We start from the raw sequence: 24,859 nt of genomic DNA on the forward strand, positions 1-24,859 counted from the left end.
GGCGGGCTCCGGGCCGGTCCGCGCCGCCGCTACCGCCGCCGCCGTGGTGCTGAAGCGGACAGCTCCGGAGTGCCTGGCGGCGGCGGCGGCAGCGACTGCAACCCGAAGGCGGCGCGGCCCTGCAGTCCCCGCCCGCGGGCGCCTGGGCCGGGGCGGGGGGCGACGGTAGCCGCATCGCCAGCCCGCGCTCCTGGCCGCCGCGGGGCTGGGCCCGGAGCCCGCCGCCTGAGCCGGCGCGTCTACACTCCGGACGGCGGCTTCTCCCCCATCCCCTTCAGCACGTCGTCTATCCGGTCATCCTCGATCACCACTGCGCAGGGAGAAAGCGCGTCAGCCGCGCGGCCTCGGGGGGCAGCGGCGAGAATGGGCCCCGGGTCCTCGCGCCCCACTCAGCTACTGCCCGTGGCTCAGAGACGCCCCTGGGACCCCCGTGCTACAGTGCCCTCCCCATCTGCTCTTTCCCGCCGATTCAACCCAAGGCCGACCCCCAGCTCCCATAGACCCGCTCCTCTCCTTGCGGAGGAACGCCCCTCTTCCTAAGACTTAAGCGTTCAACCTTCCAGTCCAAACCCTCCCGCCGCCTGAGCTCTCCTACTTCGAGCTGATCGGAAAGCTTTTGCTGATAGGATCCCCCTCTTCCACCCTCCCTTCAACAGGATCCCCTCCTCAACCCGAATCTCCATCTATTCCAGCCCTCTCCCCAATCTAACCTTGTGGTTTCAACCCCTCTTCCGATCCTGGCACCAACAGAGCCCCTTCCCTATGCAAGCAACCAGGACAACCGAACCCCCGCCCCCCTGCCCACTCTCCAATCGGCATCCCTCCCCTCGCGAAGATTCTTTCGTAGCATACACCGACTCAGCGTTTGATCCTGTAGAAGCGGCCAGTCGCCCAACGTCCCTACTTCAGGCAGCCCCGAATGCCCTGGTCGGCCCCTCCCCCTCGCCCGTGTGCCAAGGCTCTACTTCCAGAGGTGGTGAGCATCGAATCCGGGGCACTGCGTTCCCAGGAGAGGGGAAGAGGGGGACACAACACTGCAGCAGGGACCACCCTCTACCCGCCCCCCCGCCCCCCAACCGCGGCTGGCTGCGCTGGTCTGCGGCAAGAGTTGAGGGCGCTTGGCGGGGAACTGCAGCCGGGGGGCGCCCGGGGGAGGATTTCTGGGTCAAGCGGCGACTCCGGGTCCCGGCCGTGTACCTCTCTTGGCTCGGCCGATCTGGCCCAGCTTGGGGGGTCGCTTGGCTTGGTTGCCCGCGAAGAAGGAGTTGGTGTCCTGCAGGCGGCAGCTGAAGGAGAGGTCAGAGCCCTCGGGGTCGGCGCCGAAGCGGCCCATCTTGTCCTCGCTGTAGGGCAGGATCTCGGACATGGCGGGCGCGGGACTGCGGCGGGCTAGCTGCCGGACCGGCCCTCGCTCAGCAGGGGAGCCGGCGGAAGGATGAAGTCATGCAGCATCCGGGGCTGCGAAGCCAAGCGGGGCCTCCTCCCCCGCGCCTCCGCCTCCCCGGCCGCTGGGCAGGCGGCGGCGGCGGCGGCGGTGGCGGCGGCGGGGACCTGGCGGGGGCGGTGCGCGGGGGGCGGGGGCGGCGGCGAGAGCGGAATGACGATGAGCGCCCGACTGCCGCAGAGCCGGGCGGGCGGGGCGCGGGGGAGGAGGGGCGGACACTGGCCAGGGGTGGGAGGCAGGGAGGCGGGCCTGGGGTGCGGTGGGTGGGTGGGGGTGTGTGTGTGCGCCTGGACCCGAGCGCCTCCGGCTCTCTGCGGAGATACTGGAGCGAAAATGGGAGGGTCCTGCCATTGGCGGGAATGGCGCCTGGGCGAACCGTACCGGCCACAACGGGTGCAGGATCTGGCGGGGAGAGGCGGGACTGGGGGGAAGGCAGGAGCGACCCCGGCATGCGAGGGGCGGGAGGAGAGTCTTGCACACAAGCTCAGAGATGCTTGCTAGGGGCACTGGGAATTGGGAGGCGGGTCGGGGCCGGAAGCAGGGCCAGCATTCGAAGCGGGGCGGACACCGGAAGCGTGGCGGGGGGAGAGTCGGATACGCCGGGAGGTGTGCGGGAACCCGCAGGACGCAGGAATAGCTCAGGCCAATGGGTGGTGTCCCCACCTTTGGCGCGCTCTCGTGTGGGATTGCTCTTCGGGTCTGAAACAGATCATATGGAGTCTGTGTTTCTGTGACCACCTTCTGTTTCTGTCTGTGCCTATTTATTTCTCAGTCTATCTCGACGTGTCTGTGTCTCTGCCTCGGTGCCCCATTTCTTTTTGCGTCATAGTCTCTGTCTACGTCTCTCTCTCTTAAATTTTAAGCTATAATAGTTTGAGAAAGACCTTTGCTTTACACAGCAGTAAAAATTATGTATTGTACATTGCATGAGTGTGTGACCAACTCTTTGCGACATCATTGACTACTGTAGCCTGCCACGCTCCGTCCTTGTAATTTTTCAGGCAAGAATACTGGAGTGGGTTGCCATTTCCTACTCCAGGTATCTACGTCTATCTCTTAAGTGTCTCTGTTCCTCTGTATCCATGCTTGGGCTTTTCTGTGCCCTGGTGGTACTTGGGGACCTCAGGAGCTGGGAGAACCGTAGGGCGCGGCGGGCGCTTTGAGTCCGAGTTTCGGCGCCAGCATCAGGGCTGGGGGTGCAGGTCTGCCTTGGTTAGCGCGCGTCGGCCCAGTTACCGAGACTCCTCCAAGGAGAGAGCCGAGATTAGTGCCGAAACTCGGGCTGAAAGCGCGCGCTACGCGCTGCGGTTCTCCCAACCCCCGGGGCCGGCGCTGCGCTTGCAGTGTACGAGGAATGAATGACGGCGTCGCGGGGGGCGCGCTGGCTGCAGGTGACGCGGGGAAGCCCGGAGCGCCTGAGGACGCGACGCGCGCCGGTGAGTCCGGAGGTAGAAGGGGAGGGATAGAGGGCGTCTTCGCCCTGGGTGCTGGGGATCACGTGACAATTCTCGCCGCACCGACGAGCGTGCACCCTCTTCTCCCTCTTCCTCTGGCCGTCAGCAGCGCCGTCAGCTGCTTGCTAGCGCGCTGGGGCTCTGGCGCAATCTCTGGCCTTGGGGGAGGGAGGTGTCGCACATTCGGTGACAGTGACGACAGCGCTGATAAGGATAATAATCATCCGAATAATAATCATTAAGTCCATACTCAAGGCGGAGGGTTCTTTACCGTCCATGAAGCACATTTCCTCCTTCCCTCTAAATCACGTATCTGGTGAGGCGCCTAGTGCTGGGTCTTCTTCCTCCAACAATTGTTAGTTCCAGGGACATAAAGGCGAATGCCATCATGGCTGCTCTAGGACGAGGCTGGGGAGTACCAGAATTGCCTCTGTACAGCCTCACTCAAGACCAAAGACCTGACTGAAATGAAAGTTGCTCTGTCGTGTCTTACTATTTGCAACCCCTGTAGTCCATGGGATTCTCCAGACCAGAATACTGGAATGGGTAGACTTTCCCTTCTCCAGGGATCTTCCTAACCCAGGGATCAAATCCAGGCCTCCCGCATTGCAGGCAGATTATTTACCACTGAGCCACCAGGGAAGCCACCTGTACAGCCTCACTCAAGACCAAAGACCAAAGGCCTGTCCCTATCAAACCTCCTCTGCTGTGTCCTGACCTCTGGGATGAGGGCTGGAGCTGGAGGTGGAAGCCCTGCTGGGTGAGCGGAGTCTCCAGACCTGGAAGGACAGGAGAAGCTGGAGCTCAGGGTTGCTAGGGGAGAGTACAGAGAATTCCACCCCTACTGGAGGTTGTTCAGCCCTGGGTTCCAATCCAAGTTCTACCACTTCCTGTGTGACCTTGAGCAATTAGTTTTTTAATTGACCCCACAATTTTTAAAAAAATTAGTTCATTGGTATTTGTAACATTTTAGGGAAATATGGGAAATCACACAAAATCTTTCATATATATCCTTACAATCTTTTTCTCATTTATTTGCATAACATGCATACATACCTCTCTGAGCCTCCATGTTCTAGTGTGAAGCCTAGAGATGATAGAGCCTACACTAACAGTTTTGTAGAAGAACTTGTCTTAAGGTGAAGTGACTTGTCTCAGGAGGTAATGCACTGCCCCTACCAAAAGTGATCAAGGGCCCATCTGGGTTCTTGCCAAGAATAAGATGAGAGCACTGGGTGGGAAATTGAAACATTCCTGGTTTCTCCTCTCAGAATGAGAGAGAATGGAGGAATAGCAATTTAACTTGGTGTTCATTTGGTTAGCTCCTTCTTAAATAATCTTACTCCTATAAGACACATGCTGGATTGTGATTAAGGCAAAAGACATAAGTGCAGAATTGTAAAGATATAGTAATACATGATTCAGCTATGTTGTGAAAATTTGGAGCGAGTTCTTTATTTTTTTTAATAATTTTATTTATTTATGGCTGCACTGGATCTTCGCTGCTGTTCATGGGCTTTCTCTAGTGGTTACTCTCTAGTTCTGTTGCATGGACTTTTCATTGTGGTGGCTTCACTTGTTGCAGAGTACTAACTCTAGGCACAGGGACTTCTTCAGTAGTTGTGGCACTTCTCAGCATGTGGAATCTTCCCAGAGCAGGAATTGAACCCATGTCCCCTGCATTGGCAGGCGGATTTGTTAACTAATGGGTCACTTGGGAAGTCCAGAGCAAGTTCTTTAAATTACCATCCTCTACTTAAAGTCTGATGTTCTGCATCCCTGTCCATGAGATGAAGATTCATTTTCACAGCTAAAATGAAGTTTGTTTGGATTGTTGTGACAATTTGAATTTCTTTTGAAAGCCCCTCAAAACCTACTAGTGGGATTGAATCCATACGTTCTCAGCAGAATAATATGCCTTTTGACAGTTGAGTATGAATGACACTTTTATTCAAGCGGAAACCATAGGCCTGTGTAGTGAGCTGGACAGAGTCTCCCCTAAAACTTCTGTCTACCTGGAACCTCGGAATAGACCTTATTTGAAAATAGGGTCTTTGCAGAAGTTAATTAGTTAAATTAAGCTAAGGTCATACTAGATTAGGGTGTACCCTCACTTTAAATTAAGCTAAGGTCATACTAGATTAGGGTGTACCCTCACTTGTGTCTTTGTAAGAAGAGGACAAATGCACAAGACATATACACGCTTGGGAAGGCCTTGTGAGGAAGCAGAGATAGGACTGATGTGGCTGCAAGCCAAGGAACACCTAGCATTGCTAGGAGCCACAAGAAGATGGAAGAGGCAAGGAAGGATTCTTCTTTAGGGCTTACTGAGGGAGCATGGCCCTACCTAGATTTTGGACTTCTCACCTCTGGAACTGTGAGAGAATAAGTTTCTTTTTTTCTTTTTAGTTTTTTCTTTGTTCTTGGTTTGTTTTCTGGCTGCACCCTAAGGTATTAGTTCCCTGACCAGGGATCAGACTTGTACCTCCTAAAGTAGCACAGTGTCCTAACCATTGGACTGCCAGATAATTATAGCTTAAGTTTGTGAGTTACAAGTTTCTGTTTTAAGCCAGGCAGTTTGTGGTAGTTTGTTACAGCAGTCCTATGAAACAAATACAATGTTACAAGTATTTTGGGGTCATCCTTTTAGGTCTCTCATGATCATGTCTCTCCTTCCTTAAGCTCTCTGGGGACCCTTTGCTCTTACCCTGTCCCTCAAAGAAAGCCTATACCACGAAGGTATTTCTGGGATTCTTCTTTTTAGCGGAGGCTGATAAATCACAAAAAAGAATGAAGCAGATCTGTGTGGACTGACATGGTAAGATCTCCAAGACCTGTCAAAATATCACCAAATAACAAGTGTAGAGTGTGATTTCACATGTGTGAAAAAAGTATACACACATATGTACACACACACACACAGAGTGTATTTAGATATGTAAATACATGTAAAAGAAAGAAACACATACCAAACTGCTAATAATGGTTATCTCTGGGAATGGTGCAGGGATCCTGGCAGAATGAAGTTCATCTTTTATTCTATGTACTTCTGGAGTATATTACATTTGCAATAAAAGGGTTTTAGTGATTAAAAAAATTTGCAAATTTGATGCCCATAGAGGCTTGAAAAGTGTTTATGTACTGGGGTTGCCCTTTTTTGGTTGCTAGGAATCCTGATACCACCATATGAAAAATCCTGAGCTAGCCTCCTGGTGACAGAGAGACCACACAGAGACTGGGCCCAGGCATCTCAGCTGAGGCCCAAACATGTAAATGAGATCATTCAGCTAGACCATTCAGCTCCTGGTGAGCTGACCCAGACCTAAAGAACCACCCAATCAACCTACTGAACATGAAAAGTAATAAATGTTTGCTATTTTAATCCATTAAGTTTGGACAGTCTGTTATTCATTCAAAGCTAACTGATATGAGCATGCTGTAGATAATCATGCTGTAGATAACATGCTTATTTCCTAGGACAATTTCCTAGAATTTGACTTTCTAAGTCAAAAATTATGTACACATACCTGTTGATTCATATTGCCAAAAAGACTATCAGTTTATAAGCCACCAGCAATATATGAAAATGCTCACTTTCCCCATCTTTGTCAACATTGGATACTAATGTGTGTTGTTATCTTCATGATTATACGGTTCTTTTTTTTTTACTATACGGTTCTTATAAGTTGACACATAAAACATTTTCCATTCCCTCTCAATTCACAATCAATTTAGAGAAAAACTGACCTCATAAAATTAAACTTATAGGAAAATAAGAGCAGAAAATAGAAAAATAATAGAATGAGAGAATAAAACAGTCAAAGATTATAAACACAGAGGAAATAAAATAGAGTTATATAAAATAGAGGAATCTCCAAGCCTATCATACATAGGGTACTTAACATGTAGTCAGGAATAGTTGTGAACCTGATAAACTATCTGGGTTATGAAAGAGGCATGGAAAGGAAATATCCATTTAGGCCAAACCTAGTGAAACTGGAAATACTCTCTATAGAGGTACCAGCCTCTTTTCTTGTGTGGTTGCATTTAATTCTCACAGCAATACACTAAGTAGAAATGATGGCACCTTGATGAAGAAGAATGAAAGTTCAGAGCTTTCAAATAAAGATTACATACCTGATAAAGAATGGAGCCCAGATTTGAATCAGATCTGTTTGGCTTGGAAACTATGTGCTTCCCCTTATTCTTCCAGAGAAGATGTGGCAGAAGACTAGCAACTAATGTTGGGAGGAAGTATGTACTCCTTTTGATTCATATTGCCAAACTACTCTCCAGAGAGGAGTCTGATTGCCTGGATTTGAATTTGAATTCCAGCTCTACTACTCACGAGCCGTGTATCTCAGCCTCTCGATGCCTCAGTTTCCTCACCTGCAAAATGGCTTCATAAGTACCATGAGGATAAACGAGTGTGTTGATGTAAAATACCTGGAACAGTGGCTGGCCATGGCACAGTGCTATATAAGATTGCTACTTACAGCATGGTATTACAACAGCATGGGACTATTTCTACGAGTCTGTTGCTGGAAAGTCCTTATAAAGAAGTTTGCTTGTACTCACATGGCCATGTCATGGTGCGATTTTCCATATGACAGGACTGACCCTGTGGCCATGTTTCCTTCCATCCAGGCTTGGGGGAAGTGGGAAAGAGGTCAGCAATGTGATGCCACATTGTCATTTCATTGAACATGAACTCCAGAGACTTGTCCCATGTGGATAGGAGAAGGTTGTGCTGCTGCAGACCACAGTGTGATTGGATGAGAAAGTTCCTTGCTCAGGGAAGCTTGATTAACCTAAAACCCATGTTCCATCTGGGAAACAGAACAGGCTTCCTCCAGCCATACAATTCTCATTTCCACCTATAGGATTTTAATAATAACTACACCAACAATAATAATAGCAGTGAGAGTGCCCTTTATGTGCCAGAAATTGTCCTCAAATTTTTACAAGTATTGTTTCATTTAATTCTCACCACCATCCTTTGAAATAGGTACTATTCTTATTTCCATTTTACCAGAGAGGAAATCGAGTCTGGATCCAGGATCTTTCATCCTAACTAAGATACTATTATTTGAGAACATGCAGTTTTGGGGTGAAAAATGCCAAAAGAAAGAAATCCAGCAGTTTCTCAGTCATACATCATCTACCCTTCCTCAGCCACAAGAGCATTCCATGTTAGAGATGCTCACAGCAAGACGTTTGAGAACTGAGGTTAGAGTCAAGACACGGGTATGGATCTGCTGCCACACCTTCTCAGGTCAAATTGAGAGAGGTGGGATGAGGATGAGGCACTTTTTAAAAATTTGTGGTTTTTTAAAAAAAAACAACCAGACACTCTTCAGTGAAGCAGACTGCAACACCACCAGGCCTGATTAAGGAATGACAATATGGAAGGCAGATGGCAGATGCATAGACGCCACACTATTGCCTTTCAGTTAAATATTGCTTGGTGTGTTTTTTTTTCTTGTAAACCTCCCAAATAAAGTGGTTTGCTTTTCTCAAGTTAGAAGTGTTAGCTCGTCTTTTCTTTAAATATCTGTGCATGGCTGTTTTTTTCCCTGCCGATTTGTCACCATCTGTAACCCTCCCTTTGTGAGATGATCTGATGACAACAATTATCTTGGAGAGTAAAAGTGCAGCCTTGAAGCAACGTGTAAGGGGGGATTCAGAATGTGGGCAGTGTGTGTATGCTGCCCAAGCACCACTTTGTGTGTGTGTGTGTGTGTGTGTGTGTTTTGAATGTGTGTCCAGAACCTCAGGGTAGAAGAACACATGTTGTCTCTGGGTGCCTGGTAAGTGTATACCTTTTGTGTGAAGATGCAGTCTGTGAATGATGTGTGTGTGTGCCTGTGGACCGAGTGTTGGGCTCAGTGCCTGCCTGGGTACTTTGGGTCTATGTGCTCCCTGTATAGATATGGTGCTGACACCCTAAATGTGGGTCACCTCGGGCATGCTGCTCTGTGTGTTTTGGCTGAAGAGGGGCAGTGCGGACAGCTGGGGGAAGACGTTCCCCTGAGAGCGTAATTTCTCAAAGGTGTTTGAAGGGGATGGGGAGGGCCTGCAATTTCAGGGATTGGGCAGGGGTTTGGGTCTGGGTCAAAGAAATGTAAATTACGGGGGGCTTGCAAGAGGGTGTTGCTGGGATTGGGTGCTGACCGCAAAGCGGGGAGGGGGACTCGGAGTTTCTGGAGGGCTGGTGGCTCTGGCTGGGTGCAGCTCTGTGGGGCGGGCCGTGGGCACCTGGAGCCAGGACCGGGCGCCGGGCGGATGGCAGGGCGCGGCCGGCGCGCGCCTCCCCTCTCCCACCCCTACCCGAGCGCCGCGCCGCGGGGGGAGGGGGGGCGGCGGCAGGCGGGGGCGGCGGCGATGCCGGGCGGCGACGGCGGGGCCCGGCCCGCGGCCGAGGCCACGGCCTGGGCGAGGGCCAGCTTCCGGGAGCCCTAAGGTGCCGCCGGCCCCGACTCCACCATGAGCGTCGCGCTGCAGGAGCTGGGCGGCGGCGGCAACGTGAGTGCGGGCCCCGGGCTCTCCGGGAGAGGACCGGGGGTGGGAGGAGCGGAGGGGCCCGCGGCGTTGGGAAGCAGGTCCGGCTCGCGGACTAACTTGACGGGCGGGGGGTCGGAGGGGCCCAGGCCGGCTGGAAGGAAGGGGCCCCGCACTTGAGGCAGGAGGGGCCCGGCCGGGCGAGGGGCGCCGGGGCAGGGCCGTGGGCGCGCAGCCCTCTCTGCCTGACCTGGGTCGGCGCCCCGACTGTCTGGCAGATGGTGGAATACAAACGCGCCACGCTGCGGGATGAAGACGCTCCCGAGACCCCCGTAGAGGGCGGGGCCTCCCCGGACGCCGTGGAGGTGGGCAAGGGGGTCCTCCCTGTCTCACCAGGCCCCCCAGCTCTGACATGACGCCCGGCACACCCAGGAGCTCTCTGGGTTGCCCTGAAGGGTCACCTGCCCCCACCTCAGCTCCACCTCTGGCCTCTGCGCTAGGACTATGGTGAGGCGACTCTAAGCCATGACGTTGCACAAAACAGGCTCAGGGCTCAACTCAGCCTGCCTCGTTGCCCCTGTGCCCCAAGTTAACCCTGTTAGCAGTCTGCTCCATGGCTCTGGAAACTGCTTGGGCCTTCACCCTCCGGGAGGACTTCTGTAATCGATCGCCCACCTGAAGCTTGCTAGCTCCAGGTCCTCCTCTGTTCCCCAGGTGGGATTCCGGAAGAGGACCAGACGCCTCTTGGGGTTGCACACGCAGCTGGAACTGGTCTTGGCAGGTGTCTCTCTATTGCTGGCTGCCCTGCTTCTGGGTTGCTTCGTGGCCCTGGGGGTCCAGTACCACAGAGGTAGGTACTCCCACTCCTGTCACGAGCCCTCCTAGCTGTGGGGACTCTGGAGGCTGATGGGGGGAAACTTCTGCCAGCTGTCCTCTGTCCTCCCAACCTCCCTGTTATGGCCCCTTGCAAAGCATTTGCCTCTCCCAGACCAACTGACTGTCCCCACCCCTCCCCACACCCCACCCCTCATGTCCCCTGCCACAGACCCATCCCACAGCACTTGCCTCACAGAGGCCTGCATTCGAGTGGCTGGAAAAATCCTGGAGTCCCTGGACCGAGGAGTGAGCCCCTGTGAAGATTTCTACCAGTTCTCCTGTGGAGGTTGGATTCGCAGAAACCCTCTGCCTGATGGGCGTTCTCGCTGGAACACCTTCAACAGTCTCTGGGACCAGAATCAAGCCATCCTGAAGCACCTGCTTGGTGAGTGGGCCCACCAGGGAAGTGTTGTATCAGGTACGTGCCTTGTGCCAGCACAGGGCTCGGCACTTAGTAGGTACTCAATGTCCAGGAGTGAATACAGGGATGACTACCAGCCCTCCTGGGATAGGGGATGCAGACACTGGGGGCTCCTGAAGAGTGGAGATGGGTTGAGGGAGCGGATCTCTGAGGACAGTGAAGGAACTCCTCTCTAAGCGCTGGAGCACCGCTGAGGGGTGGTAGACACCAGGGAATCTGTTGGGCTTAGAGATCTTTGAGTCTCCCTGGACAGGGGAGTGGAAGCTCTGCTTTGCTGTGGTTGACAGTCCTCCCACGTCTACACTAGGAGCAGTGCCCCCTTGAGAAGGCAAGGAGAGGGATCAAGCAAGGGTCCGGACCCCTCTCAGCAGTTAGCATGGTTGCCACCCGGATCTGTGTTCTCTCTGACAGAAAACACCACCTTCAACTCCAGCAGTGAAGCCGAACGGAAGACGCAGCGCTTCTACCTCTCCTGCTTACAGGTGGAGCGCATCGAGGAGCTGGGTGCCCAGCCGCTGCGGGACCTCATTGACAAGGTAGGCTCCTGGGGTAGGCTGTGGGCGGGGGAGCAAGACAGGCCTTGGGAGAGGATGTGGCCCCAGGGAGCTTCGGGGCTCTTGTGCCAGAGGCGCCACCATGGTCTCCACTCAGATTGGTGGCTGGAACGTTACGGGGCCCTGGGACCGGGACAACTTCATGGAGGTGCTGAAGGCAGTAGCGGGGACGTATAGGGCCACCCCCTTCTTCACTGTCTACGTCAGTGCCGACTCTAAGAGTTCCAACAGCAATGTCATCCAGGTACTGGGCTGGGGAAGGGTGGGGAGGGACTTACGGACTATATGCTGAGGCCACACTCCCTTCCCCTGTGATGGGCTGGCTGGGGTGGCCTCCCTGCGCAAGAGTCCAGATTTCAGTGGGAGGGCTCACTGCTTATCTTGCTATTGCAGGTGGACCAGTCTGGGCTCTTTCTACCCTCTCGAGATTACTACCTAAACAGGACCGCCAATGAGAAAGTAAGGAGGATTCTCAGAATATCCACCCAACACCCCTGTTGAGCTGGGCTGATCCCTGTTTACTTTTCCCTTTGCTCAGGGTCAGAATGGGGAAGGTGAGCCTATCCTGTCTCCGAGCCAACCCTGCTTCTTTCTTTCTTTTTTTTTTCTTTTCTTTTATTTATTTTTGGCTCCACTGTGTGGGCATGCAAGATCTTAGTTCCCCAACCAGGGAGTGAACTCGTGCCCACTCCCCTCAGTACCCCGACTCCCCCAACACCCCCACCCCACCCCGTGCAGTGGAAGTTCAGAGTCTTGACAACTGGACTGCCAAGGAAGTCCCCCCTTCCTTCTTCTTTCTTTCTTCATTCTCCCTTCCCTGCATTCTTCCCTCCCTCCTTTCTGCCCTTTTCTTCCTCTCTTGTTCTCTTCTTTCCTTCCTTCCTTTCTCTTGCTCTTCCAGGAAAACACTTATAGGCACCCATTGTGAGATGTACATTTCAAAGCCTCTGTCACAGGATGCTTTCAATGCCGATGGGTTCATGGGCCTAGATAGCTGAGAGCAAGGCTCACAATAGGGGCCTCTAGGGCTCAGGCGAGATCCAGCAGCTGGAAAAGTTTTCCTAAGGAGGTTGCATTTGAGCCAGAGCAGAATATCTGGGGTAGGGTGAGGGCATGCTGAGTTTAAATAAAAGTGTTAAAGAAGGAAAAGCTAAGGTGTGTTTGGACCACAGGAAGGGGTCCAGTTTGGCAAAGTGTAGAGCTCAAAGCAGATGAGAGGGTGAAAACGTGGGTAGGGACTAGTTATTGAAGGGACCTGTAGTGCCACATTGAGTTTACTGTATAGGCCCCAGAGAGCTATTGCATGCTCTGGGGCAGGCTGGGACTGCCCCAGTGAGCAGTGCTTTGGGAAGGCAGTTTGGCTGGGTGTGAAAAGTAGATGCAAGAGAGGGAGCCTGGAGATCAGTTACTCAAAAGTGTCTGCAGTACTCCAGGCTCTGAGTCTCTGAGGACCCAAATGGAGGAAGTGGCAGAGGGAAGATCAGGAAGGGGAGGATGCAAGAGACATGTGTGTGTGCTAAGTGGCTTCAGTCATGTCTGACTGTTTGTAATCCCATAGACTGTAGCCCACCAGGCTCCTCTGTTCATGAGATTCTCCAGGCAAGAATACTGGAGTGGGTAGCCATTTCCTTCTCTAGGGGATCTTCCCAACCAAGGGATCGAACCCTTAGTCTCCTGCATTGGCAGGCAGGTTCTTTACCACTAGTGCCACCTGGGAAGCCCCACAAGAGACATAAGTCCAAATCATGAATTGTTAATGCATGGATGTTAGAAGAGAGGAGATGAAGGAGGAAGAGATAAAGATAGTTGAGGCTGTGTGCCAGAATGATGGTGAGATGGAGTGATCCTTAGAGAATCTGGGGTATTTACAGGGACAACCAATTTCAAGCACATTGTGGGTTGGGTGTTACTATCACAGAAAAAGACAGACTTTGAAGTCAGACCTTGATTTTAATCCCAGCTTGGCAGCTTGGTGCAAGTTGATGAAGGTCTCTGAGGCTGTTTCTTCATCTGAAAAATGGGGATTATAGAATCTACCTCATTGTGTGCTTGGGGGCAGCAGAAGGATGCAGGTTTATGATTCTGCAGCAGATTCTGTGGCACATAATTTATGATTATGTGGCAGACACTCAAAGTGGGAGCTGCCTGTTTCAGTGATGTGAATGTGAGGGAGCTGGGCACCATCTCTCTGGAGAGGTCAGCAGGCAAGTATGAAAGTTGAGTGGGGTTCTGAAGAGAGTACAGGCCTGGAGGGAGCCGAAGGCTTGAGGGGCCTCTCCTTAAAAGCCTAGACAAAGGCTTAGGAGAAGTGAGAGAGAGGGCAAGACTGGAGACCAGAAAGAAGGAGATCCTTGTGTATTTCAAGAGGCAGAGGGAGGAAGAGAGACTTCTATGGAGCAAGGCAACCAGGAAGGGCTTTGTTCTTCTTCCATTCGCCCCCAAACACTTACCAAGCATCCCTCAGACAGACCCTCCGCTAGCACGTGGTGAACAAGACACTACCACTCAGTGGAGGAGAAGGCAGAAAACAGGATGCACACAGTTGTCCTATGTACAGTTGCTGGTAGAGGAGAAGTGTGGCAATCCAAGAGTCCTTTAACAGAGAGCCATCCTGGTCCTAGGGTGAGGGTAGGCTGTGGAGAAGAGAGAGAGAGTCCTAGGCAAAGGAAACAGCTGATGCAAAAGTTCTGAGAGGGGACAGGGTATGTCTTGTTGACAGATTAGAGAGGGGAGTGGGAGGGGAGAGTGGACCAAGTCCTTCTGGACAGGTTGGTAGAGTCCTGTTATGCATAAACATTATGGGTCAAGTTTAGCATTGATCCCAAAAGAAATGGAAAGAGAATCTCAAAAGTGGGGAGTGGTGTGAACAGATTTGTGGTTTTCATAACACCTGAGTCAGGGGAGGAAGGAATTTTGAGAATTCAGGAGAGAATCGCATGGTTGACTCAGCTTTTAGTGTGTTACCAGTTGTCTTGAGTAGGAAGTCTGTGCCTGCATCTTGGGGAAGCTGCAGCACCAGAGGTTTCTTATCCTATCTGCAGAGTTCAGGAAAGTCTCAAAAGTAAGTCTTGGGACTTCCCTGGTGATACAGTGGTTAGGACTCCATGCTTTCAATGCCAGAGGCCCAGATAAGATCTTGACAGTCTCATGGTGTGGCCAATAAATAAATAAATAAAAGTAAGTCTTAAGCAGAAAGTTAGGAGGTAGGGAGAGAGGGGTGAATTGGGGAGGGGTTAGCAAGATCACTGGTTGAACCAACCATCCCCCTTAGTAGCTGGGATGACTGGAATTGGTACTCAGACTTTTTCTGACATCAGCAGCAAGGAAGAGGGGAGGTGGGAAAAGGGAGATACTTCGAAGTGCAGAGAATGGAAGAAGAGATGGCCTTTGGCAGTTAAAGGAGCCCAGGGTGGGGCAAAAGTGAAAGTGGTCTCTGGGAGGCAGGATGTCCGTAGGAAGTTGGTGTTGAGCAGGGCTGAGGTTCTATGTACAGGATTTCATCCATCAGTCAACAATGTTTATTGACCACCTACACTGTGCCAGATGCTGTGCTAGAGCCTGAGAACACAGTGGAGAATAGAGCATACAGCCCCTGCTCCTATGCAGCTCAAGTGCCAGCAGGGGCTGAGGGGACATGAGTTTTTTCTGAGCCTAGGCAGTGCTGGGGCTGTGGCCCTGGAGTCATGGAGCCTGGGCCACATGTGGACTCTGCCATCTGCTCATTTATGGTATGAGTCAAGAAGTCATGTTGTCTGTAAAATGGAACCTAGTACTCACTTTATGGGGTTGCCTGGGCTCTCTTGGTGGGGAAGGTGGGATATATATGTAAAGCCCCAGCAGAGAATTTGATACATATACATACATGGAGTCACTACATATTTTTTCTCTGTGTTTTCTTCCCCGCTGGAGGCCAGAGGGGAAGGCAGCAAGTCAGAAGCCTGGCAAGATGGGAGGTAGAAGGGAATTAAAACCAAATGTAGACCAAATTCCTCCATGGGGTCCACTCAGCTGTTAAGTGAAGGCACGTGGTCACTGATGGGCTGGGAAGAGTAGAAGGGCTTCAGGAAATGAGAAGGGCAGAGGGAAGAGGGATATGGGAAGCAGGGCTACCCACTGGACAGATCTTATTCTATGCTAGGTCCTTTTCCAGGCCTTTGGGATACAGTGGTAAATACGCCACTGGAACCTGGAATGGTGCTCTCCTGGAATTTACCTTTTCCTTGGGTAAACAGATGATGAGCAAGGGCACAAATAAAAAAAAAAAAAAGATCTAGCAGATGGCGATAAGCAGTATAGCAGAAATGATGAGGGTCCTCTAGAAGAGCTTCTCAGAGGAAGGTCCGCAGAAGAGATGGTGGGCAGGGGCAGCAGCTGGAACAGTCCTCTTGGCCTTGGGCAGGACTTGTTGCTGGGCTCTGAGGACTTGGGGCCCTGACAGGTGCTTACTGCCTATCTGGACTACATGGAGGAGCTGGGGATGCTGCTGGGTGGACAGCCAGCCTCCACGCGGGAGCAGATGCGGCAAGTGCTGGAGCTGGAGATACAATTGGCCAACATCACAGTGCCCCAGGACCAGCGGCGGGATGAGGAGAAGATCTACCACAAGATGAGCATCGCGGAGCTGCAGGTGGGGCAGGCAGGGAACTGACACCGCTGGAAGGGGTCAGCCCCCAGCCCAGGCCACCCAGCTCCCCTTTTGTGCTGTCTACCTGAGACAGCCAGTCCTGTCCTCATTTCCTTGATGTTTCTGAGCTTCCCGGCCTCACCGTTGCTATCCTGGAAGGAAAAATAGTGTCCATTTTAGGGCACCCCCACTGGGCCATCCTTTGGTCCCTTTCATGTTGCCTGGGGTTGCACAGAGGGATTATGTTAAAAATCTGTGACAACTTGTACAAGACGCCCGCAAAACAGTCAGAAGAGAAATGGAAGCATCTCCTGGAGGGCCCTTACTGCACCAGGCATCAACCTCTTAGTCGTTGGATTATGGAGAAGTTAGGTAAGGGGGGTTCTGGAGGAGAGGCCAGGTATGTAGGGACCCTGCGTGGTGTTTGGGGAGTTGATCCAACTGTTTGAAAAAGTATCTGAAGATCTGTAGCCCAACTAAATATCACAGATGATGGTTTTCCATGTATAATAAGTGACTGGGTTCCCAGATTGAAGCACACTTAGGCCTAAAAATGGGTTTATTTTAGGAAGGGGCCACCAAGCAGCTAGTAGGTGTTGCTGTGGTGATGGAAAGGGCTCCCAGCTCCAGTGTACCAGTGGGGGAAGGGTCTGCCGAAAGCCAAGGGGGCAGGGAGGCTTGAGACTTTTTGCTCACAGGCCCTGGCGCCCTCCATGGACTGGCTGGAGTTTCTGTCCTTCTTGCTGTCACCGCTGGAGCTGGGTGATTCTGAGCCTGTGGTGGTGTATGGGACGGATTATTTGCAGCAGGTGTCGGAACTCATCAACCGCACAGAGCCAAGGTTGGGGGGAGCCCACAGTGTCAGGGGTGGGGTTCAGGGCTCTGTGCAGGCTATTCTCATAGGCTGGGGCTTCAGGGGGCCCACTGTGTTCTCTGTTCCCATACCTTGCTCCACCCTGACTTTTACAGCAGGTGTGTGTTCCCAGGATCAGAGAGAAGGATCCTGGGAGAACACCCAAGAATGACTCTAAGGGACTCCTGTTATCTGCATGTTGGTAGAGCTGGTTTGGGGGGCGGAAATGGTTCCTGCCTTTATCTTATGTTCTGGTCACTTGCATACCAGTGTCCTGAACAATTATCTGATCTGGAACCTGGTACAGAAGACAACTTCAAGCCTGGACCACCGCTTTGAGTCTGCACAAGAGAAGCTGCTGGAGACCCTCTATGGTACCAAGAAGGTGGGTTTTCTAACTCTGCTCCCACCTCCCAATCCAGTCAGGCTGATGCTTCACACCCCCTGTGTGTCAGACACCATTTAATTTACATGTGGAGCACACGACTGAGAATCAAGCTAACTTAGGTTCCAGTCTGAACTCCTCCATTTTTTGGCTTATGGGACCTTGAGCATATCTCCACCACCATTTTGACTCTTCATTTCTGGGTTGGAAAAACAGAAATTTCTTGTGGGGTTGTTATTGAAGACTGAATTCACATAAGTGAAGTACTTACCAGTACACGCTATGTGTAGGCACTCAACTTTGATAATGAGAGTGAAGAAGAAAATGAATAAGTGATAAGTGCCATTCTCAGTTTCAAGAAGCCCTGTTAAGTGGGGGAAGGAGATATGTAAACAAACATTATATTCTGGGGTGCGCACGCTGAATGAAAGATCTTCTTTGTGCTGTAGGACAGAGGTGGGGTAGCACATTTTACCTGGGAGATGGAGCAATGGAAGGGAGAAGGGCATTCCGGACTAAAGGAGTAGGATGTGCAGATCTCCAGAGGCCGGGAGGAGTGTGGTGGTACTGCCTGTGTTCTGGCGTGATTTTGAGGAGAGGGCACCCGAGAGGCTGAGGGTGGTGAGGCTGGCCTGGGGTGATCCACAGAGGGACCTGAATGCTGTGCCTCGGAGGCCTGGCCTGACTTCTTTCAGGGATGGAGAACCTGGGACAGTTTTAAGCAAGGGTGTAACTGGTTGGATTTATATATTAGGTCATCTTTCTGCAGCTAAGTGGAAGACAGATGGTGGGGAATGACAGGGGAGGGGGATGAGAATGGAGTTGGAGTGTTTAGTTAGGAGGCCATTGAAATCTTCAGACAAGAGATGATAGTGTTATAGGGTAGGGAAGTGGCAAAGGGTGGATGGAGGAGATGATTAAGAAGCAGAGTTAGAATCTGGTGATAGACTGAATATGGAGGTAGGGAGATGGAGGAAGCTGGTGACTCCTACATTTCTGGCGTGTGGGACTGACTGGATGTAAGACTGAGATGTACAGCTAAGTAGGAAACATCTGGACCCCAGTGGGCCTCTGAGAAACTAAGAGGAGGAGAGTGCTAAGAACAGAGTGGCCAGCGTATATGTGCCTCCTGAAGTTTCACTGCTGGGGTTGGCATGCTTTGCAGTATTGCTCTTCTTCTTCCCTGGAGTCTGAGGGAGAGATGGCACCCCAAACCCAGGGCTCTGATGTGCGGAGCTGAGAGGGGCTGGCCCCAGAGACAGAGAAAGACCCTCAGACAGGAGGGCAGAGCCATCTCTAGGGGACCTGCTCTTTCCCCTTCCAGTCCTGCACACCGAGGTGGCAGACCTGCATCTCGAACACCGATGACGCTCTTGGCTTTGCTCTGGGATCCCTCTTTGTGAAGGCCACATTTGACCGGCAGAGCAAGGAAATTGTGAGTCTTCAAGGTCCTTCCAACACTACCCTTCATTTTAGTTAAAATTCACTGCCTCTATTTGTATGTACATAAAGGAAAAAAAGGCTTCCCAGGTGGCTCAGTGATAAAGAATCCACCTGCCAATACAGGAGATGCAGGTTTGATCCCTGGGTCGGAAAGATCCCCTGGAGAAGGAAGTAGCAATCTACTCCATTATTCTTGCCTGAGAAATCCCATGGACAGAGGAGCCTGGCAGGTGTCCATGAGATAACAAAGAGTTGGACAGGACTTCAGGACTAAACAACAACAAGAGGGAGAATACTGGGATGAAATTTATGGTGATTACTTTCGGTGGTTGGGGTTATGAGGGATTTTTTTTTCTTTTATTAGTTTTCTGTATTTTCCAAGTTTTCTACAATAAGTTATGTTACCTATATAATTAGAAAAATAATATTTGTTTATGAGGAGATGATAATGTTTGTGCTTCAAATATTACCTACAAGGAAGTAAGTGGCAGTGTTATATACAGTAGGCAAAAATGCAGCCTTTGTCCCTGTCCACCCTAGTGCCCCATCCCTGTTCTTCCAGACTCTTGAAATAAGGCTGAGCATCCGGAGAGGGTGAAAAAGAAACATGATTTGTTTTTATTACCTACAAAGATGTAAGTGGCAGTGTTGTTTATAATAGGCAAAAATGACAACAGCTTAAATGTCCAATATAGAGGACAGGAAAAACAAATTGTGACTAGGATGAATTATAAGGAAGCATTAAACTGATGATTATTAAGTGAAAAAAAAAGGTTATTTTATATATATATATATATATATGTTGCACAACATAATTCTATATTATAAATGAATATCCCATCAGGGAAAGACAGTAGAAATAGGTAATCAAAATGTTAGAAGGAGTCATCACTGAGGGATAAGATTTTGTTTTTTTGGCCGTGCCATGTCACAGAGGATGACCAGGGATCAAAACTGTGCCCTCTGCATTGGGAGTGCAGAGTATTAACCACTTAGGCTGCCAGGGAAGTCCCTGAAGGACAGGGTTTTTAAATGATCTATTTTCTTTGACTCCTCTCGGTTTTCCAGTTTTTTGCTATTAATGCCTGCCTTTCATAATCAGATAAAAATCAAAGCACTATATTAAATTATAATGTTAATTCAGTTAACTTATCAGTTTTTTTGATTCATTAGGAAAAAAACCATCACAGTCCTAGTGCTTTCACAAATCATGTTTCTTTCTCATCCTCTCTGGATGCTCAGCCTTATTTCAAGAGTCTGGAAGGACAGGGATGGGGCACTAGGGTGGACAGGGACAAATGACGCATTAATGCGTGTGGGAGGCCGACTTGTGTACCCTCCCTCCCAGGCAGAGGGGATGATCAGCGAGATCCGGACCGCCTTTGAGGAGGCTCTGGGACAGTTGGTTTGGATGGATGAGAAGACCCGCCAGGCAGCCAAGGAGAAAGTGAGCAGTGGCCAGGGTTGGGGCGCCATCTTGAGGTGAGAATGGAGAATACAGTTTTGGGGGGGCGCCTGGGGAGGGAAATCGTTAACCTGGCCTCTTCAGGCAGATGCCATCTATGATATGATTGGTTTCCCGGACTTCATCCTGGAGCCCAAAGAGCTGGATGATGTTTATGATGGGGTGAGTACCTGCCTGTGAGTACTGATCCTTAGCTCTGTGGGGTGGGGTGGGGCATAGGGCTCAAGCACTGCAACTGCGAGAGGTGCTTGTTGGTTCCTTTCAGAGGCAAATGCTGGCTCTGTGCCAGGCTGCAGGCTGGACAGCAGCAGAATGCAGTGTTTACAAATAGAGTTTTGCAGTCAAACCTGTTTCTACCCAACTGTAACCTTGGACAAGTTATGTAACCTCTCTGGGCCTCAGTTTCTTCATCTGTGAAAGAGGGTCCTGTTAGCACCTACCTGATAAGATTGTTGTGATAATCAAAGGAGACAATATATAAAAAAATAAAGTACCTGCAAAATAATATTGACAAATTATTATTTGTTAGCTATTTTACACTCATTTTACAGCTGAAGAAACTGAGGCTCAGGAAGGTGCTAGTAGCCAAACTGGGACTATTACCTTCTCTAATGTGTTCTCTCGTTTGTTTTCTACTTCTTACCATTCCCATAGTATGAAGTGTCTGAAGATTCCTTCTTCCAGAACATGCTGAATTTGTACAACTTCTCTGCTAAGGTGATGGCTGACCAGCTTCGCAAGCCTCCTAGCCGAGACCAGTAAGAATGGGGGCCGCCAACACTTGGGGCAGCGGAGAGGTGGGGAGTTTTCAGAGCAGACAGAAGGGGATGACAAGATGGGTCCCAAATGAGGCACCAGGTTCTGGTAGGATGTAGGTCAGGCTGCTGGATATCAGGAGAGTCAGGCTCCGTCTCAGCTTCTCCCTCCCCCAGGTGGAGCATGACCCCGCAGACAGTGAACGCCTACTACCTTCCAACCAAGAATGAAATCGTCTTCCCTGCTGGCATCCTGCAGGCCCCCTTCTACGCTTGCAACCACCCCAAGTGTGTCTGAGGCAGGAGGGACTGGGTGCTGGGGCCTGGGCCTGCGGGTGAGCTGGGAGCAGGGCTGGAAGGTGAGATCGAGGTGTCCCTCCACCATGTCCTCACTCAACATTCCTCACCTCCCAGGGCCCTGAACTTTGGTGGCATCGGCGTGGTGATGGGCCATGAGTTGACACATGCCTTTGATGACCAAGGTAGAGGTCACGCAGTTGTGTCCTCCAGCCTAGAATTGCTCATGGCTCCTGTAAAACCTTGGGATGTTGAGAGCAGGCCCATGGATCCTGGCTGGTGGTGGTGGGGGTGTGGGGGGAGGGGTCTGTGGATGAGAGCCCATGGGGGCACTGGTGCCCCCAAGGGTTGAATTCTGGTCTCAGTAGGATGCAAAGGTTAGTTCTCCTCAGGTCGCGAGTATGACAAGGAAGGAAACCTGCGGCCCTGGTGGCAGAATGAGTCATTGGCAGCCTTCCGGAACCACACGGCCTGCATAGAGGAGCAGTACAGCCAGTACCAGGTCAACGGGGAGAAGCTCAACGGGCGCCAGACGCTTGGGGAGAACATTGCTGACAATGGGGGGCTTAAGGCTGCCTACAATGTGAGTGGCCCTCTGAGGGCTGAGGCTCACCTGTTCTGGGGGTCGGGGCAGGGCAGGCCCCAAGACACTTGCCACCCCTGTTCCCAACCCCAGGCTTACAAAGCATGGCTAAGAAAGCATGGGGAGGAGCAGCAGCTGCCAGCTGTGGGACTCACCAACCACCAGCTCTTCTTTGTGGGATTTGCCCAGGTACTGTCCTTCTGCGAGGCCCGGGGTCTGCCCTTCTCCCGCTACCTCCCAGGCATGTCATTAGAAGTCTGGGGCCTGCAGGAAAAGGGACTGGGAAATGGGGCTGAAGTGGGAGTGTGGAAAGTGGTCTGGGAGGACCTCATGTTCAGCCTCCTGTGGGGCCCACAAAAGCACGTGAGGAGGCCAGAGGAGGGAGAAGGTTTCAGGAGGCTTTTGCAGATCTTGAAGGGCAGGGGGTAGGGAGCAGGATTGATCTTCATGATGCTCCTGTGAGGTGGCTGTGGAGGAGGAAGCTCGGGGACAGAGTGGCTCGTCCAGGGGTACCCAGGAAGACAGTAAGTGGCAGACTCAGCAAGGTCTCCAGGTACTTTGCACTATGGCAGGCAGTCTCTGGGGCTGGACTTCTTCCCCTCAGACACATCCATCCTTGGCAGCTCTGTGTCCAGACAGCTTTGAAAGGCCTTCGAGGAATTTCAGAGGGCAGGCGCCTTCTCCTCCCTTGGTGCTGATAGCAAGACCTTGGGGCTGAGATGCTGGCTAAGCCCTCTCCTGTGTCCCCAAGGCCTCCTGAGCCAAGGGGCTGGGGTGGTGGTGCCATGTGTCCCCGGGATGGCTTGCTGCAGCTGGGGCAGGGGCCTCGCCCGCACTAGACACTCTGTGTCCCCGTGTCTGTCCTGGCCTGCAGGTGTGGTGCTCGGTCCGCACACCCGAGAGCTCTCACGAGGGGCTGGTGACCGACCCCCACAGCCCTGCCCGCTTCCGCGTGCTGGGCTCTCTCTCCAACTCCCGTGACTTCCTGCGGCACTTCGGCTGCCCTGTCGGCTCCCCCATGAACTCAGGGCAGCTTTGTGAGGTGTGGTAGACCTGGGTCGGGGGAGAAATGGCCAGCTCGGTTGCCGGAGCCTGGGGTAGCTTGCCCAGCCAGGCTGTCTGCTCTGGGGTTGAGGGAAGGCACATGCCAGCTGGGCTGTGTCCTGCCCCTCCACACCACAGGTGTGACATGAGTCCTAGTCCCTCCTCGGCCATCACATTGTGCCTCTGCTTTGGGGGTACCCCTGCCTCCAGCAGAGTCCCCACCATTCACTGTGATGTTCTTCTGTGTTACCCTGCCTGGAGGAGGCCTGGGCAGGGGGCACCAGCTCCCACAAGAAGGGGTCCACCTCTTTAGGTCCCAAGCCCAGTGGGTTTGGTGGCCACAGGGCCTGTTGTGCCTGCTGACCACGCAGGACTGGCAGGTGTGCCTCCCACACATCTCCCCAAGGCTCACTCACTGCTCCCTCGGGCATAGACGGAGCTCCTTTCAGCCCCACCCCTAGGGGCGACCCTTATTCCATGTTCCTCGTGCTACTGCTCCTAATACTGCTGCCAGCCCTCTCTGACGGAGCCCCCGTGCCCAGCTCTTAGTGGAAGCCCAACAGCCTTTACAAACCTTCCTGCTGCCTCCCAGGGTCCCTGGGCTCAGCGGGGATGTGTGTACATGTCAGGGATGCTAGTCCCTGTATCTTGGGGTCACAAGTCTTAGGGGGTGACTGATTCTCCCTGGACCAAGCAGGAAAGCAGATAGAGTAGGAAGAGTGAAGGATAGAGTCTATTTTTACAGGAAAGGGGGTGGGGAGGGAGTGGTCTTGGCCCCGGAGGACCCTGTGCCAATAAATAGACACGCATCAGTCAGTCTGTCTCTTCCTTCAGTCCTGTTTTCATTTACTCATTCCACCAGTATTTATTGAATACCTGCTGTATGCCAGGTACTCTTCTAGGCACTCATTTATTTACTCGCCAGACACAGGGGACTGAAAATTGAAACCCCAAAAAGACAAAAAGGTAGGATGGAAAAAAAAAAAAAAGGTAGGATGGAGGAATGGCACAAAGTTGAGTCTGGCGAGTGGAGCATATTCTCCGCTCACTGGTGGCCACGTCCCACCCCCGGCTGCTCTGTAGCTGGAAGGGTCTGCCGAGGCTCCCATGGATGCATGTCGCTGGCCCTGATGCTGAATCTGGGTAACAGCTTGGCCAGGGTCGGCTTGGAAGGTGGGTGGCCCTTACCCTGCAGTGGAAGGCAGCCCTGGCCGAGGTAGCACTTTACTCCCTGCAGCTTGGAGCACTAGCCTCTGCTTGTGATGAGAAGACATGCGTTTCTCCACGTCCTCAAAGGCTTAGCATTCCTGAGAGTCACTCATCCCACCTGCACACACTCATCAAGGCCTACCAGGTGCCAGGCACAGAGCCCACAGGTTTGGTGGCCACAGAGCCTGCCACCCTCCAGAACAAGTGAGGGAAATGGAGCATGCATGGAATACCTCTGTATTCCAGGTACTTCTGCTAGGTGACTCATTACTTTCTTCATTCATTCATTTATAAATTTATAGATTTATAAGTATTGCTGCTGCTGCTACTAAGTCACTGCAGTTGTGTCCGACTCTGTGCAACCCCATAGATGGCAGCCTACCAGGCTTCCCCGTCTCTGGGGTTCTTCAGGCAAGAATACTGGAGTGGGTTGCCATTTCCTCCTCCAATGCATGAAAGTGAAAAGTGAAAGTGAAGTCGCTCAGTTGTGCCCGACTCTTAGCGACCCCATGGACTGCAGCCTACCAGGCTTCTCCGTCCATGGGATTTTCCAGGCAAGAGTACTGGAGTGGGGTGCCATTGCCTTCTCCTTATAAGTATTGGGTTGGCCAAAAAGTTTGTTTGGATTTTTTTGTGACATCTTACAGAAAAACCCAAATGAACTTTTTGGTCAACCCAATATATTGATTACCAGTAATGTGCCAGGCACTGGTGATGCCAAGATGAAAATGATTCCTTCCCTCAGGTGACTCTTCTGTTGACACTTTCACCTTCACGAACTCATCTGATCCTCATAGCAACATATGCTACACATGCTCCAGTTTCCATTTCACAGATCTAACCATAATCACTTCACTGCAGTCAGAGACCTGGTCTGAAATTGAAGCTCTGACAGCTATATGAGCTTCAGCCTGTCCCCTAACCTCTAAGAGCCTGTTTCTTTATCTGTAA

At 51.8% G+C, this 24,859-nt stretch overlaps 2 protein-coding genes across 4 annotated transcripts in view; one reads left to right on the top strand and one right to left on the bottom strand.

Annotated features, from left to right (window-relative positions):
• The window catches only part of ECE2 (endothelin converting enzyme 2), a 30,708-nt gene extending 7,215 nt beyond the window's left edge, over nucleotides 1-23,493 (top strand). Inside the window, exons 1-19 of one of the 3 annotated variants that reach the window (XM_061166702.1) lie at nucleotides 9,372-9,423; nucleotides 9,678-9,764; nucleotides 10,114-10,249; nucleotides 10,445-10,660; nucleotides 11,108-11,232; nucleotides 11,348-11,494; nucleotides 11,644-11,709; nucleotides 15,689-15,877; nucleotides 16,573-16,715; nucleotides 16,998-17,112; nucleotides 18,437-18,547; nucleotides 19,904-20,002; nucleotides 20,105-20,182; nucleotides 20,675-20,778; nucleotides 20,953-21,063; nucleotides 21,190-21,257; nucleotides 21,465-21,655; nucleotides 21,749-21,844; nucleotides 22,530-23,493. In XM_061166702.1, coding sequence (XP_061022685.1) covers nucleotides 9,385-9,423; nucleotides 9,678-9,764; nucleotides 10,114-10,249; nucleotides 10,445-10,660; nucleotides 11,108-11,232; nucleotides 11,348-11,494; nucleotides 11,644-11,709; nucleotides 15,689-15,877; nucleotides 16,573-16,715; nucleotides 16,998-17,112; nucleotides 18,437-18,547; nucleotides 19,904-20,002; nucleotides 20,105-20,182; nucleotides 20,675-20,778; nucleotides 20,953-21,063; nucleotides 21,190-21,257; nucleotides 21,465-21,655; nucleotides 21,749-21,844; nucleotides 22,530-22,706 — 2,298 coding nt within the window. In that variant the 5' untranslated portion in view covers nucleotides 9,372-9,384 and the 3' untranslated portion in view covers nucleotides 22,707-23,493. Of the gene's footprint in view, nucleotides 1-9,367; nucleotides 9,424-9,677; nucleotides 9,765-10,113; nucleotides 10,250-10,444; nucleotides 10,661-11,107; nucleotides 11,233-11,347; nucleotides 11,495-11,643; nucleotides 11,710-15,688; nucleotides 15,878-16,572; nucleotides 16,716-16,997; nucleotides 17,113-18,436; nucleotides 18,548-19,903; nucleotides 20,003-20,104; nucleotides 20,183-20,674; nucleotides 20,779-20,952; nucleotides 21,064-21,189; nucleotides 21,258-21,464; nucleotides 21,656-21,748; nucleotides 21,845-22,529 lie in introns of those variants that run through there. The other 2 variants (XM_061166705.1, XM_061166703.1) reach the window with 2 other exon arrangements.
• CAMK2N2 (calcium/calmodulin dependent protein kinase II inhibitor 2) lies at nucleotides 177-1,532 on the bottom strand. The gene is made up of 2 exons (XM_061167895.1): nucleotides 1,198-1,532; nucleotides 177-310 (listed from the first exon to the last, which is right to left on the bottom strand). Exons 1-2 carry the CDS (start codon nucleotides 1,364-1,366, stop codon nucleotides 240-242), a joined length of 240 nt encoding a protein of 79 aa, XP_061023878.1. The 5' UTR covers nucleotides 1,367-1,532; the 3' UTR covers nucleotides 177-239.
• Nucleotides 23,494-24,859: the final 1,366 nt, after the last annotated feature.

The sequence above is a fragment of the Dama dama genome, chromosome 19, assembly GCF_033118175.1.
Source record: "Dama dama isolate Ldn47 chromosome 19, ASM3311817v1, whole genome shotgun sequence".
NCBI lineage: Eukaryota > Metazoa > Chordata > Mammalia > Artiodactyla > Cervidae > Dama > Dama dama.

What these genes read in the sequence shown, in the direction of transcription:
- CAMK2N2 (XM_061167895.1), bottom strand. Translation starts at nt 1,366, where the DNA reads ATGTCCGAGATCCTGCCCTACAGCGAGGACAAGATGGGCCGCTTCGGC. An exon ending in GATCGGCCGAGCCAAGAGAG is followed by an intron (nt 311 to 1,197) that starts GTACACGGCCGG and finishes CTCCCTGCGCAG; the next exon opens with TGGTGATCGAGGATGACCGG.